General features: G+C 38.6%; 2 protein-coding genes across 4 annotated transcripts in view; both read left to right on the forward strand.

The window, feature by feature from the left end:
* The window catches only part of mal2 (mal, T cell differentiation protein 2), a 321,233-nt gene that overhangs the window by 303,159 nt on the left and 2,076 nt on the right, over positions 1-15,998 (forward strand). Inside the window, exons 2-4 of the mRNA XM_074654200.1 lie at positions 10,603-10,763; positions 12,487-12,657; positions 15,249-15,449. Coding sequence (XP_074510301.1) covers positions 10,647-10,763; positions 12,487-12,657; positions 15,249-15,449 — 489 coding nt within the window. The 5' untranslated portion in view covers positions 10,603-10,646. The remainder of the gene's footprint in view (positions 1-10,602; positions 10,764-12,486; positions 12,658-15,248; positions 15,450-15,998) is intronic.
* Positions 1,059-7,887, forward strand: LOC141779391 (uncharacterized). Of its 3 annotated transcripts, none has more exons than XM_074654197.1 (4): positions 1,059-1,217; positions 4,374-4,457; positions 4,593-5,126; positions 6,595-7,887. In XM_074654197.1, exons 2-4 carry the CDS (start codon positions 4,376-4,378, stop codon positions 6,972-6,974), a joined length of 996 nt encoding a protein of 331 aa, XP_074510298.1. In that variant the 5' UTR covers positions 1,059-1,217; positions 4,374-4,375; the 3' UTR covers positions 6,975-7,887. The 3 variants fall into 3 exon arrangements, with proteins under 3 accessions (XP_074510298.1, XP_074510297.1, XP_074510296.1); XM_074654196.1 differs by lacking the exon at positions 1,059-1,217 and adding an exon at positions 1,741-1,884; XM_074654195.1 differs by lacking the exon at positions 1,059-1,217 and adding an exon at positions 3,713-3,857.

The following is a 15,998-nucleotide window of genomic DNA, read 5'->3' on the forward strand; positions in this document are numbered from 1 at the left end:
GTATTGTAGTTTGCAGTTGTTAATCTAAGGTGATCCTACATTTAATGTTGTACGAGGTCTAAAAACTGATTGAAATGATCAGTTTCAAGCAACAAAAAGTTGAGAAATTACCTTGAAATACAATCATAGGGACATGAGTGTAGCAATAAATGTGATTTTTTTGTTTTGTTTCACATTCACTATTGTTCTAAAATAAAATGTTTCTACTTTAATTCAATGTAGATGACAGTTGGCAATGTGACGAGGACAACCGGAGTCATTCTCAACAATCAGACCGCAGTATTTAAACAGTGGTTTGTCTTCAAGAATGCCCAAAGCAACATCCTGGAGATTCAGGTCTGGGACGAAGACGGAGGTCTGAATGGCAAAGATGACTTCATGGGAAAATGCCAGATTCAACTGCAGAAGCCTGTCAGTGATGAGAAATGCAGTTATGAGAATGGTGAAGTGTTGCTGAGTTACACGTGTATGTAAATAATGAGCTGGTATAACACAACGTACCTGTTATGGAAAACAGATAAAGTTGTTTTTCTGTTGTTGCTTTTTTCAAAACAGATGTATACTTAAATAATAATACTTAAATAATATTATTTTCAAATGAGTAGTAAAAATATCCTTGCTATTTTATGCCCTTTCTGTAATCTGACTTTGACATTACATCCTCATCATGTATGCAGGCTAATTGAAAAGTGTGCCTGCAGAGTGTGGTGGTATAAAATCTTCCTCCAAACAACAACATTATAAGACTTGTGATTTGTATTCATAAAAAATAACATTTTAGGTGAGATGACAAATTGCAACCCACACAAATGGAGTTTTAAACTATAAAATCTACGTAATGAATTTGTTAGTGGTCTTAGCACCAGCTTCTAGCAAGTGAAGAAACTGTTTTTATACTCTGTGCACATTACTCAACCCGGATAACTGGACTAACATTAAGAAACTGATGGAATATCTGCACAGTATTGGACTGTATAAAATCATTTAAGTATCTGTTAAGATGATCATTTAATAATCAGTAGAGGGCAGCAATACGACATTGCAGCGTCTAGTCTATCCAATGAAGAAGATTTGTGTGCAGGCAGCTGTTACACTGCCCTCAGCAACAGGTGAGGTCCTACTGAAAGCACACCTGTTACCAATCATGAGGTCCTGACAGTAAACACCTGTGCAATCACACAAATACCTTGGAAGATGCAAAGCACTGCAGATAACAGGTAAAAAAATAATGGTATTTTTTTATTTTTTGTCTGACCTGAATCAAACTGTGGTACTTTTATTGTATAAAACTGTAGTTTTTCATCTATAACGTAGCTGGCCTAATGATATCAAACATCCTGCACAAAGGGTCTGGAAGTGGCTAAAACAAATGGGATGCAATCATTATTAACTACTGACAACATTAATCTTATTAATTACACCCATATTTCCCCTGCTATGACCTTTCAAAATATCTTCAATTTGTTAGACGGCCAATAAATAAAATAAATAGGCAATTTTTGGGTAACATGTTAGCCATACCAACTTTATAAGGCCTTAAAATGTCAGACTGTGTCTGACAGTTTGCTGTGGAAGCTGTGTATCCCAAGTTACTGCTTTATTGCAAAAGTATATTGGAGCATTTGGAAGCACATGTTGACTGATGCTTGATAATGATCCAAGCTTTTCATTGTAAATTGGCAATAACCACATTGTGTGTCAATTTGTCACTTTACATGTGCTATCATTCAGAGCCCAGCAGTAGAGAGGGACTGCTGGGGAGAAACACTGAGGAAAACGCTGCATTGCAGTCTGCCTGGTAGATTGTAACTGTGGTTCAGCCTGAGATGAAGCTAGACTTAAAAAATAGCATGTCGAGGATCAAGAAAGTCTGCAGGGATAGGGGTTAGTTTGTATGGTAACTTGGTCAAATTTAAGTGTTTTACTTTTAGTGCTCAATGGTCTTGATAAAGACAAAATGAGTGCTAAAATTTCAAGCACAAGGATGCAATATATCTCTGTAGGGGATCACCAAAGTCAATATGTGCAAAATTTCATAGCAATCCATTCAATATTTGTTGAGATATTTCAGACCGATCGACATTGCCATCCATAACGCCATGCCACTATCATGACTCTATCATCACCATCCTCATCCTGAGAAATATGTCATCATCTACTAGATGGAATGGCACAAACTTTTGCAGTGACATTCATGAATCACGGGCTATAATTCACTTTGATGATCCCCTGACTTTTCCTCTGGTGCAACCGTAAGGTTCACATTTGTGGTTTTGAGTGAAATGTTTCGACAACTATTGAAGAGATTGGCGTGACATTCGGTACAGACATTCATGTATACTCCTCAGGATGAACTGTGATGAATTTGATCTTTTCTCATATCTAGTTTTTAAGGGTTTACCTCAGGTTATCAGGTTATTATTGTGAATTGTCACATTTTGTTCCAGGAACAGAGGATGTTTAACTTTTCCCTTACCAAAAATAATCCTTCCTCTTTTGCTGCTGCTGATGTTTCATGCATTTCCTTCAGTAAATGGGTAGTGGGAAGTAGTTGACTCATCATAAGTAGTTCTAGGAAAATAGAATATATAACTTTCTAAGTGAGTTTAACTTCAAAGTTGTTGCACCTTTAAGCCTCTAGAGGGAGACACACTGATGGTTTACAGTGTAACATCATATTAAAATTGCCACTTCATTAAAACACTTAATAATTCGGTCCCTTACAATCCACTGTAGTATCAATACCATGTAAAACATATACTGTAAGCATTAAAATTGCAGCCCTTACAATATATATATACAGTATGTATATGATTTAAGTGTCTCATCTACATTACTTCCACATTACTGACAAACCTACTGAATGTCCTTGTAGGTGCTGTATTGTTGGTGGTGATGTTGCATTAGTTATTACATGGTTGCTATGAACTGAATATAGGAGAACATCTTAACTCTTAACATTCACATTCAATGTTATAGACCATCCTTGAACCAAGACAGGTGTCAGGATCTCCCTCCCATATACAACCACCTTTTTTTTTTCATTGCTGAACATGAACAAGTGCATTTAAGTGTACAAAAATTGTGCTGTCCTTATGGTGTCTTTCAATATTTGCAGGAACAATAGATTTGACTTGCCCTTGGCCCTGTATAACCTGCATGGTTACAAGCTATCAAGGCTATCCATTATCACTTAGAGGCTCCAATTGTAATATTTAGGCCTGAAGAGATTGTTTTTAATGGTAAGGAAAGTTGCGAAATATCCATTTCTTACAACATGCAGCACATTCCCACCCATATATATATCATCGCAGCCTACATCCTGTTATTTTAAACAGGAAGTAAATTCATAGAGTTTTGCTGATTGTCATGTAACTGTGACATCCTTAAAGGCTCAGTCTGCAATCCTGATGCAAACTAAATCACAGCTTAAAATACACTGCAACTGATGCACAAGCATACAATTCAATTCAATTTATTTTTATATAGCAACAAGAAGTCATAACAGAAGTCATCTCGAGACGCTCAAAGATACAACTGTAAAGTATAGATGCAAATGAATGTGCAAAGTAATCTTAACAACTTCACAACTAATATTAAAAAAAATCTCAGAGTTCTGCTTTAAATAAGACTCCAAGCGGAGGGGCTGTCTTTCCCGAAACAAACCTCCCCACAGCTTTCTATTTGCAGTGTCAGCAACTCTTTAGGCCTTAATAAGAACTGACACAGACACTGATCACAAACTTGACAGATGTCAGTGATATTGAACAAAAAGTCAGGGGAGGGTGGGGAAGATAGCGTGAATCTGATGGCTCCTAGCAGCAGTTCAAGGTATGGATGGCGATCTCAAATTTCAGGTAAGAACACACACCTGTCCACATTCCTGCCGATATACAGTAACAATTTTGAAAAAAATATAATTGCGATTATTTTTGACTGATTGCGATATGATTTGCAATATTAGAGGGATTGACAATTTTTACATCATTCTAATTTTTATCGAAAAACGTATTAAAATAATTATGGTGTGATTTTTTGTGGGGATCTGTACCAAACAAAGATGTTTTATTAAGTCTGTAGAATATGATGTGTAGGCCAGGACATCTCTGCAGCACGACAGTATTTCATTTAAAATGGTATTTTGACACATCTTGCCTCGAACAAATATTGCGCCTCCTGCAATTTGAAAATTTTTTTATTGCGATTTCAATCAAATTAAGACTAATTGTGCAGCCCTAATATGCAGAACAACATGTACTGTAATAGAAATACAGTAGTAGCTGTGATGAAATGCAGATAGAGATAAAGTACCGCTAATTAAACCATTTAGCCAAATTACACATCTGCATTATTTGTTTTTCATTGTCTTATAGGGATGATACGTGGTTCATTGTGGTGGATTGGAGCTGCTGTAGTGTTTTTTCTGCTGATTTTGATCTTAGGCGTGGTGGCCCACAGTGAGTACAATACTTCCTCAACAATGAGCATAAATACACCGCAAAAACTCCCATTTAACACTCAAAATCAATCATTATCAATGGTCGGTTAATCATTTTCATGGTTTTCATTGATTCTAAATTAACTTGTTGCAGATTCCAGTGCCATCGGTCAGCGGGACTTGAAGTCTGAGAGCCTGATCCATAGCCTGATGATGGACAGAGACACTATGAGAGATGAGCGAGACCAACTGAAGACTAACTCCAGAAACGTGACAAAAGAGATGAATGAGCTGCACAGCCAAAATAATGGGCTGCAGAGCCGATACACGGAGCTGCAGGGCCAAAACTATGGGCTGCAGAGCCGATACACGGAGCTGCAGAACCAAAACAATGGGCTGCAGAGCCGATACACGGAGCTGCAGAACCAAAACAATGGGCTGCAGAGCCGATACACGGAGCTGCAGAACCAAAACAATGGGTTGCAGAGCCGATACACGGAGATGCAGGGCCAAAACAATGGGCTGCAGGACCGATACACGGAGCTGCATAACCAAAACAATGGGCTGCAGAGCGAAAACAAGGAGTTGCAGAGCCAAAACAGCATGCTGCAGAGCCAATACAACGCTACAGCTGAAAGTCGAGATCAGCTACAAGAGGAGGTCAACAGGTTAACTGTCAACGTAACAGGTAATAAATGTACTTAAGTAAGAAATTGAAACTTTAATATAATCTTCTTGGATTTGGATTCACTGCTGTAGAAAGGAAGTTGAACAAGATGTAGAAAATTAAGGTACATTATCAAACACTAAGAGACTTAGGTGGATCATAAAATGCATGATAGTGTACTTCATTAAACACAAGGGCCGGGATAAGAAGATTAATAATTCTAACTAATACAGTGCAATTTCAGGTATTTTCTGCTGGTCTTTCTCATCAGCAATGCAAGTAAAGGCTCGGTTATTGATGAATCCAACTGGTCTAAATAATCCTGTGCTGTCTGTTTAATGTTAAACAGAAGTACTGAATACCTCCTGTATAACTTTAAACAGACAACACAAAAATCTTGTATCCAAAATAGCAACTCTCGGAGTCAGCGTTTTGTAAACAGCAGGCCTTTTTTCACCAAAAGTCAAAGATTAATCTGTAGAAATGTTAACTTGTAACTACAACTATTATGTTCTGCAGGAATCATTTAACCAAGTGCAGGCTCACTGCATACTGGAGCTATGAGTCTTTACAACACACTGAAGCTTGATCTTTGTGTTGTCACGTAGAGAATGAATATTATGGTAGCACTTCCTGTGTGGAAGCAAGGCTTATTTAAACACAGTCTTGAGTAATGGGGTACACATGCACAGTGTAACTGGAGCTGCAGTCGTGCTTTGCTATTGGCTCAATTTCGTCGCGTGCAGACCAGATCGTACTGCGCATGTGTTGTACCCCCAATGATATGACGTCTGACATCTCCTCTTCTGGGCCTTAATTGGGTGGAAGGCAGTCGTGGATGCTACTATGTCAGAGTAAAGGTTAGCAATAGCAAATCTTTCCTGCTCTGTTGGATTTAGGGAAGTTTACTCTCTAGCAATCCCAGTCAAAAATCGTTATCTGTGTTTGCCACACACTTTGATTAGTCCTCATCTGACCGATATCATCGCCTTGCAGAGCCAGAGAGACCCACCCCCACAGACCTTCAGTTTTAGACGTAGGCTACGCATGCGCCAGTACCAGAACCACAGTTTTAGACGTACACATGCGCCAGTACCAGTTAGACGTTTAGACGGCGTTCTCTTTATATTGCTAAACTCTTATCAAGATTGCCAACATTATTAAAATAATAGTCCACATTTCTAGCCTCTTATTAAATAAAAGTTGTGTATATTGTATTAAATTAAGTATTTTTTTAATCAATAATGTATAAACATTAATCTAAAACAGCTGTATGCCTACACACCATAGACTGTCTGTTACACACACACACACACATCTGAGGTGTTTAAAGCAGGCATGTGCTTGAGGAGTGGCCATTTTGACTTGTCGTAAAAAACATCACTTAAAGATGAAAATTAGACTTGAGAACCTGGACTTAAGCTCCCAAAACTTGTTCCCAAATCTCAGGATCACAATAACTAAAATACACTTGTATTTTGTCTTCTAGGTAAAACTTGTTTCGAAGGATGGAAACCATTCGGAGACAAGTGCTACTTTTTCTCTGCTAATGGAGTGACTAAAACCTGGGAAAGCAGCAGAAAAGACTGTAAAGAGAGAGGAGCGGACCTGGCGATCATAACCTCTGATGAAGAGCTGAATTTTGTCAGCAAACTTTATGCCGTAACCTGGATCGGTCTGTCAGACAAGGCGCAAGAGAGCAAGTGGAAGTGGGTGGATGGGAGTGACCTGGTAGGTGATGGTTACTGGCAAGACGGGGAGCCCAATAATAGTGATGGAAATGAGGATTGTGCTGAGGTCTCGCGTTCAGCAAAGAGATTTAATGACGTGCCTTGTGAGAGAAAATTTTCATGGGCCTGTGAGGTTTAAGGTCCAGTGGGCAGCCATTCGTTTGTCTTTCAGTTGATGCCATTTAGGCCCTCCCACCCCATTGTACAGTATTTTTTTATCTGATTATTATTTCTCCTCCTGGAAATACTGTAGATACGCTAATAGACAGTCTGATAGCAACTCATCTTTTTTGTTCATTTATTTTTCTAATAGTTTTTTATTAAGTAAAACGCACTTAAATAAATGTAAAGGTGATTTATCCAGTAAAAATGACACAGAATTTCCTTTAATCTTCACATTATAGCTTATTAATAGTGTATTCCTGCTTTTACAGCCCGTTCTCATTCCCAGAGCGTTAAATACTGAGGCTTTGTCACGGCCATCGGTGCACACAGCACCCCTTAGCGCTGGTCTGAAACGCACCGGGCGTTCCATTAACTATGTAAACCCATCTGCGGCAACAGTAAACGCTCCGAGAAAGTGCGTCGGAAGCGTGGTGACGGAGTTTAAAGAGCGTAACAGATACACCTGGCGGGCAGATGGATCCAGTGGGTTTTCATCCAGGGGGCCGCTGTTCATGTCTCGTGCGTCACGTTACAAACAGCTGTTCGTTCGTGTCCCATGTTCACAACATTCGGTATAATTTTCACTGTACAAACGTAGTAATTTTAAGCCCAACCAAGTGTTTCTTTCCTAAACCTAACTATAGTAGTTTTATTGCCCAATCCTAAAGTGACGCCAAGGGTAACTATAGTGGTTTTGATGCCAAAAGTAAAGTGACGCCACAGGGCGTGACAAAGCGGCGGTATGTGACGAGTTGGGATGAGAACATGTTGGCTTTTGTGAATAATTTGTAATTCAAAGTGAAAGGTATAATGCACAATGTTGTATCTTCTGAATGTTTTTCTTCCACGTTTTCTTAAAAAAAACAATAAAAACCTGGAAAACAGAATAATGGATTGACTCATTTTATATTTCTCAGTTTAAATCTTGCAGAGTCTGAAGTTTGCTGTATTGAATAAAGCTTAAGAATAAGCAGTTTATTCCGAGAGAAGACTTCTCTCTGGCTTCCTGCTGCACCATAGATAAATGATCAGGGTCAAATATGTGCTTCTCAAAACTTAACATTTCCTTGAGGCTTGAAAAGAAAACTCAATCTTGAAAGATATTTCCGATCTAACAGTGCTGGTCATTTAAACAATTGTCTTGTATCCCGTGATAGGATACAGGGGTCGTATACAGGTCGTATTGATTCTAACTGCCAGCCACACTGAAGTGAACAAAGCTCAGTGCCCTTTAAAAGGTTATATAAACATTGGTTCACATAATCAGAGTCCTAGCTAAACATTAACTGTTGCTTACCAGAAGAAAGTGCTCTTACAAACAGATGTAACGGCATACTGTTGCAATTTTACTTCACTATTTCATCAAAAAAATACCCTTCAACACTTAATGTTTCTTGTTTTAGTATAAACATGGTAAATGTTGCTGAGCGCCTTTGGGAATCAGTTCTCATCCTCTCCTCAGCTGTTACTCTCACCTTTAAGCTAATATTTACTATTTAAACTTCTTTGCTCCTGCACTGGGAAGGTTATCCATTACACACACCGTTGTTTCTTGGCCCCAGTGTTAAAGGAATCAAGAAGTACAAGATGAGCATGTACCTTTTTATAATGTGAATGGCTGTAGAGTTATCAATAATTGACATTTAGGGTGTGGAGAGCATAAAAGCCATGTAAACAAGTGAAGGAGTGATCAGTCTATGGTGTTTCATCATTGTACACACCCCCTTAAGCCTTTTATGACGTACTTGATATACTACCTTACCAACGTCTGATGCAGGCAGCAGATGTTCTCTGCCAAAACCACATTTATTGTCATGTTACACCCATTATTAAACATGTATATCAACACATGGGTCATCTGGACTGACATGAAGAAAATACATTTGGTTGTCATCCATTATGGGTATTGTATTTTCTAGCCTCCCTTTCTATTGCACTGTATAAGCAGCATGTACCTAATACATTAATTAAAAGCTTACATTGCTTCAGATCCCTTATGTAAAAGTACAAATACCATACTCTGAAAATACACCACTACAAGTAAAAGTCCTGCATTCAAAACCCCACTTAAGTGAAAGGATGTAAGTATTATCAGGAAAACTTACTTAAAGTATTAAAAATGAAAGTCCTCATTCTGCAGAAAAATGGTCCCTGTCAGTGTTTTACTATTATATACATGATGTTTTGGGATTAATATTACTGCTGCATTAATGTGTTTGTCGCATTTTACTGCTGCAGTTGTGCTAATTTGAACTACTTTATAATGTCTAGTTTAATCTTCAACAAAGCGTTAAATTTCTTAAAGATATTCATATGTTTGTAGTGTCGCTGTCCTGTGTGAGCCACGTATCTCTAAAAAGTCCCGTTTTCAGCTTTGTGAAGTTGCATTTTCCGGCTGATCCAAGAGGGTTTTTAAATTGTTTATTTAGCTTAAGAAGTAGGATAATAACCCATAAAGGAACACTTAATCAGTTTAACAGAAAAAATTGTAATCAAAATCATTGAATTTGGAGATACAGGGTTTTCACTGGATAGGAAGGCTATGAAAAATTGTAATCTGAAAAGTAACTAGTAACTAAATCTGTCAGACAAATAGGCATGCACCGCTATCGGTATTGGATTACTTTTTCAGTCCCGATAGCGATACCTGGGCTTTGGGTGTCGGTCGATGGCGAGTACCGATCCGATACCAGTGTTTAATTAATAAACTGTATGCCTCACTGTGTGGAAGGGACTGGAATCATTCTTTTAAGTGTAAGGCAACATCAGGCTGGACTTGTAATGAATTGTAATTTCTTATGAAAATAATAAATCGTACACCAGCGCAACTTGGTAAAAAAATTAAATCTTCAAAATTAACAATTCAAGCAGAAACCTTGCAACATCAAATTGGTTAAAATGTAAACAGGAATTAAAATGACAGTCTATAATGTATATACTGTAGTATATAAACATAGAATTGAGTTTGAATAGATCGGCTCCATTGTCACCAATACCCGGTCCAGCTATTTGAGTCGGTATCAGTCCGATATCCGATCTGGTATCGGTATCGGTGCATCCCTACAGACAATGTAGTGGAGTCAAAAGTACAATAATTGCCTCTGAAATGTAGTGGAGTTATAGTATAAAGTTGCATAAAATGGAAATAGTCAAGTAAAGTAGCCTACCTAGAATTTGTAAGCTACCTAAGTGCAGTACATGAGTGCATAATAGCCTGATCACCACAATTGTTTAAAGAGTAAATAATAGGTTATGTTGTTTGCACATGGATTATAATCTTTGTGTTTTAAATTTGTTGGTTTTAATTTAATCTACTCAATCAATAGTCATCATCACAACCAATTAAAAAACACTTCTGGTGTCCCAAATTGTCATTAATTCCTCACAAAGGACATAATGAGATTTAATGAAAATAGACATGTGGGATGTAGGATCTTCCTAGAGGTCCTTGAACGCAGCGTTGGTTTCCAGGGAGTGGCACCTGCACCTGTCCAACCTGTCCTGTCCGAGGGACACATGACTCCGGAGGAATTTCCCCCGCTGCTCCCGTCCTTTTGTTCAGCCGTGGGTGTTTAGTGGGAGACGGAGGGTGAGAGCCAGAGGAGAGAGGAGAGAGAGAGAGAGAGAAAGAGAGGCAGATCTCGAGATGTCGGAACCAGCCACTAATCCTGCTGCTACCTCGTTCCCAGCACCGACTGTGTCTCTACCTTTGGGACTGGAGGTGTTGAGAACTTACACCGGAGTTCTGGTCTGTTTAGAAATAGTAAGTGTGTGTTTTTTTATTATAATAGAGAGATTATTTATGTTGCTCAATTCTCTTATCAGTGGTGTTGTTGTGAAATAGGCAGAGCTGTTGTCACTATATCTTTATTAATAATTAATGACCTTGTTCAAGTCCAGTAGGCTCTCACAGGTGTTTCCTCTGTGATGTGCAAACTGCTTGTTTAAACTAACACACTGATTCTCACTGATTACCTGAGGCTGGCTTTTTCTTCTTTTTTTGCTTACATAGGTTACTCTTGACAGCCAGATCAAGGGCAAATATAGCCTCGAGCAAGACTGGAAGTCTGTAAAATGATCAGTGTCTTCTGAACATCACACTATTAAAAAGTGTCTTTACATGCTATCTAAGCTTATGATGATTTGACTACTTATCTATAGGCATGTTGGCAGTTACAGGCCTATATATAGATAGGCCTTCAGATGGAAACAGTCATTTAAATACCGAGTTGAGTTGTGTTCCCAATGTTAAAGCCTTTTCCAACATCTCATACCTGTCCTTAAAGCTGCAGGTAATTTCAGAGAGAGAGAGCGTTCCTATTGGCTGTTCATTGAGGCTGAGGCAGCTGTCAAAGATCAAAAGGTCAAACTAGGCAGCGCTGATCAAATACGAATCAATGTTCTGTTACTGTAATGCCTATTTCTCACGTCAAATGTTTTCAGAAACATCTTGTAGTGTACTGTTTAGCTTTAGAAGTTTGTTCCGGCTAGTGGGCGGGTGCTTGCTATTTCTTCAACTTATCTCAACATGGCAGCCGGGTCACAACCTTTCTCATTTTATAGCTAAACAGTACATTACAAGATGTTTCTGAAAACATTTGAGGGGAGAAATAGGCAATACGGTAATATAATACTGATCATATTTGATCAGCGCTGCCTAGTTTGACCGTTTGATCGGAGTTTGCGAGTGATTGATAGCTGCTCAGAGACAGCAGGCTCCAGCTCAGCTCTGATTGGTTGTTTTCCTCTGGTCTGTGAAATCTTGCAGATGCCATTAGGAGCACCGGAGGACACAGAGGCACATGATTTTTTTTTTTTGATTACCTGTTTCATGCACTACTGTCATGATATAGTGACCGTTTTATAAAAATAACTTTTTTTAATAATATTTGCTCCAATTCTACCTACTGCACCTTTAACTACAGTAGATAAATACTTCCATAACACTCTTTAGTGTTTTAATCAGCTGTGTTAATCTCATGTTTTCCCCTTTGTCTAAAATAAACCATCGCAAACACAGCATTTGTTAATAGTGCTTTTAGCTGAAGACAACATTGATGTGAAAAGCAGGGTGTATTCTAAGATAATGCAAAACTTCACAATTATTGATGCACCATTCAGATGTGACTGATTCACATTTAATACAGTTTCATTATAAGATTCTGCTGTATGCTATCAAACAGCGGGCTGGTGCACCACAGCTATTCACGGCCACCTAACATTAACAATATTCCAATGATTTCCACTCAGGGAGGTATACAGATTTGAAATTTGGCAAACAGAGGTATCGGATCAGTACTAACTTGAGTTGAGGTATTTGAAAAGTTGGATGTGTGCAAGTACGATACACCTTTCAAGTACAGTATGTGCAATTATTATTAAACCTGATGTCTCCCTAGTCCGTCATGAATAGTTGACAAGCTGTAACTAAACGTGTGTCCACTGAAACATAATGGACCACTATGAGGTTTTGTTTCTATCCCCAGTTATTTGGCGGTCTAGTATGGATCCTGGTGGCTTCCTCCAATGTGCCCGTGCCTCTGCTGCAGGGCTGGGTGATGTTTGTCTCCCTCACCACCTTCTTCGCCTCCTCCGCATACCTCACGCTCCTCGTCACTGGCCTGGTTAACCGCGTCAACACCAACTGGAATTTCATGGTTAGCTGTAGATAAATGTCCGCCTACTTATCTGTTCATCTGTCTGTCCTTCCATTCATTCATTCATTCATTCATTCAGCCTTACATCTATATTTCTAGCTTGCTGTTGTCTGTCTGTCTGTGTTACACCACCTGGAGATAAGTGGATTAGTGTGACACCATTGGTATCGCATCACCCACGTGTGCGCGTGAGATAAACAAAACAGGGATCCGCTCATAGAGAAACCGCTCCATTGTGCTACTAGAGGTTTAAAGGTCCACAGGGAGCCGTTAAGGGCTGTTTGGTAATGTTGCCATGGCAGCAACTGCTGTTTTTATGCGTGAAAGTCAGAGACCTGGTTCAGTGGCAAAGCTACAAGTCAGTGTTATGGCAGTGACGGTATTTCAATGTCAACTGTCAACAGTAACAAACAGTGACTGCTCTATGAAAGTCAGCTAACTGTACCAAAGCACATTAATGTAATAATGTAATACAGTAGTCTAATATAGAGTATGATGGCTGTTTCTTTATTTTAATGTATGAAAAGTTAAAAAAAAAATGTGTCATTGTGATTGCTGGTAGATTGCATAATATTTTAAAGTCTGAGTTTCATTATGAAAGTTCCACAATGAGGAACAAAAAGAAATTCACTCGTGATTTCACCCACCACCAAGCAGCACTTATACAAGTGTCTGCACACAGATGTACGTCTGTGGTATTGTGCCATTATATTACTCACAATAACATGCGTGAAATCTTAGAGGAAATAGTTCTTTCACGTCACGCATCAGTAAAGTGTGTCTGTGTATGTCTGTCGTCTTTTTTAGCCTAACGTTAAAGAAATGTCCATAAAAAGAGCATGTTATGTCACTGAAAAAGACACTGAATATTATAGACAGGCCCAATAGTCTTTATATTTTTACGTCTGTAAGAGCAGGGATAATTTAAACTACATAAACTAACCAACCATGTTTCTTCAGTATAATGATCTAATTGCACAGTGAGGCAGATCATTTATTTATTAGCCATCACACAAAGCTTTATACCACTTATTCAAACATAAGCAGTTACACTTCCTCATTATAAAATGACTCAAACATTTTAACAGTCTGAATTAAACCACTAATGTCTACTGGCAACTTTTATTTCCATGTTCTGAATGATTAAGTGCCAGCGTAAACCGCAGCCGAGTTGGTGCAATGATAGATGGAAGCTGCTGCTCAAATATGCACGCAAATCATTGTGTTAAAGTCGGTTTGAAAGACTTTCTAGCAGCAGTAACAGCTCTGGAGGTTTGGGATTTAGACAGAAATGATAACTTGAATTGTTATCATTTTTTTTAGAAGTCGCACCAAAATGCCAACATGATGCTCTAAACTAACTAATACATTTTGAAAGCTGATGATGATTCAGAACTGAACTAAGTTAAGATCGCTGCACTAGTCCAAGTAGTCCACAAAACCCCAGAAAACTGGTACTTTTCTTTTTAGTTAGAATTAGAATCAGGTTTATTTTGCCAAGTATATACATATATGGAATTTGAATCCGGTTGTATGCTGCTCTCTCAATGTACTTAGACAGAATATAAATAACATCTAGGAACAATATGACCAACAATAAAATAAGAATACAATAATATGAATAAAACGTCTACATACAAGTCAAGTGTTCTGGAAGTTGTGAACAATACAAATAGTGCAAAGAAATAAATACTGGATGGATATACATGGACTGGATGATTATGTACAGTATGCAAAGATGTAAATATACTGTATTTACAGTATGTAGGATTTATATATATAGAGTGTAGAGCTTGGATTTAATGCGGAAACATACATAATACAGCACTAATTAAATAAAGCTGCAACAGTTAGCAGATTAATTGATTACCCAATCAACAGAAAATTCATCAATAATAATTTTCTTTCCCTATATATCCTCTATATATTATAGAAAATTGATTCTCTTTGAGTTTTGGACTGTTAGGCTCCATTTACACGTACACATGTAGTTGTGAAGTACAACATATCGAATGTAAATAACATGAAATCACTATTAGAAGACAGTCTCATTGTAACATTGGAGAGCATTATCCATTAGTGTAATAACTGCTTTAAATATATCTATGATATGAGAAAAAAGGTGAGGACCTGTACCATGTTGTTGTGTTATGTCATTGTGTGTGAAGTCTGGGCTCTCAGATAGAGGTAGCCTTGCTTCAGGCTCCAGGCCCCGCTCCCAGCCAGCCTGTGGGGTTGTTTGTTTTCAGCCGAACAATGAGTGACATGGATGATGAGCTCACGCCGAAACCCAACAAAGGCCTGCCCTGTAGTCCCGCCAGGCTCTCAGAGTCGACAACACAAACTCTCATTAACCTTCTTTATTCTCTGACACGCCCTCTCACCCTGTGCATCTTTAATCCATCTCTCTCTCTCTGTCTGTCTTTCTAGTTTCTTTCTTAATATGATGGTTTCCAAATCACCTAAATCTTTTCATTCTCTTGTATTTTTTTCTTCTCTTGTCTTTTATTTGCCATGTTTTTTGTATCTACTGCTACTACTTGAACTTGTTTGTATTTATTTCTAATGCATTCTCTCTTCTGTCCCCTCAGGATTTGATTTACCATTTTATAGCTGTGCTTTTCTACTTTGCTGCCTTCGTGTTGGAGGCGGCAACTACAGCAGCTAATGGAGGAGCCCACATCAAGCCAATGTCTAACAGCACTGTAAATGTCATGTGCATAACCTACCCGCGGGGCAACATATTCACAGTCCTGAGCGACAAGCAATACAGTATTAATGTGGCAGCCACGGTGAGTGCTATACGTCTTTTCAAATGAAGTCTGTAACACAGTGCATGCATAATGTATATTGTCATAATGCACTCACAGTACGATCTGAATTCATCTAAATCAAACTCATTTGTTGACTTTTACTGAGATAGGGGAGTTGCTGAAAGTGCCTTACAAAGATAAAAAACAATAGTCCTGTTACTCTGTCAGGCTCTTAAGTCCTGTCAGAGAAACACTTCAGTTAAATAGGACCTATTATGCTTTTGTGCTTTTTCCCTCTCCTGTGTTACAGTATATAATTGTTGTGCATGTAAAAGGTCTGCAAATGTACAAAGCCTGAAGTCCACGCCAAAGGGAGTTCTGCCTTTTCTTCCGTCACGTGGTGATGTCACCAAATAACACATTTGCATAAAACCGGCCTACCAGCTAGTTTGGCATGCCCTCACACAAAGCTAGTTAGAGCTGAGGTGGAGCGGAGTCCGAAGAGTTTGGTTTGGTTAACCAATCACAACAGAGTGGGCCAGCTGACTAATCAGAGCAGACTTGACTTATCGGGAGGAGGGGGGGCAG

The sequence above is a fragment of the Sebastes fasciatus genome, chromosome 12 (genome assembly GCF_043250625.1).
Source record: "Sebastes fasciatus isolate fSebFas1 chromosome 12, fSebFas1.pri, whole genome shotgun sequence".
Lineage (NCBI taxonomy): Eukaryota > Metazoa > Chordata > Actinopteri > Perciformes > Sebastidae > Sebastes > Sebastes fasciatus.

Excerpts from the sequence above, each read along its gene's own strand:
- LOC141779391 (XM_074654195.1), top strand. The coding sequence starts at position 3,752 with ATGTCAGTGATATTGAACAAAAAGTCAGGGGAGGGTGGGGAAGATAGC. Across the intron at positions 3,858-4,373 it reads ATGGCGATCTCAAATTTCAG|GGATGATACGTGGTTCATTG; the intron begins GTAAGAACACAC and ends ATTGTCTTATAG. Across the intron at positions 5,127-6,594 it reads GTTAACTGTCAACGTAACAG|GTAAAACTTGTTTCGAAGGA; the intron begins GTAATAAATGTA and ends TTTGTCTTCTAG.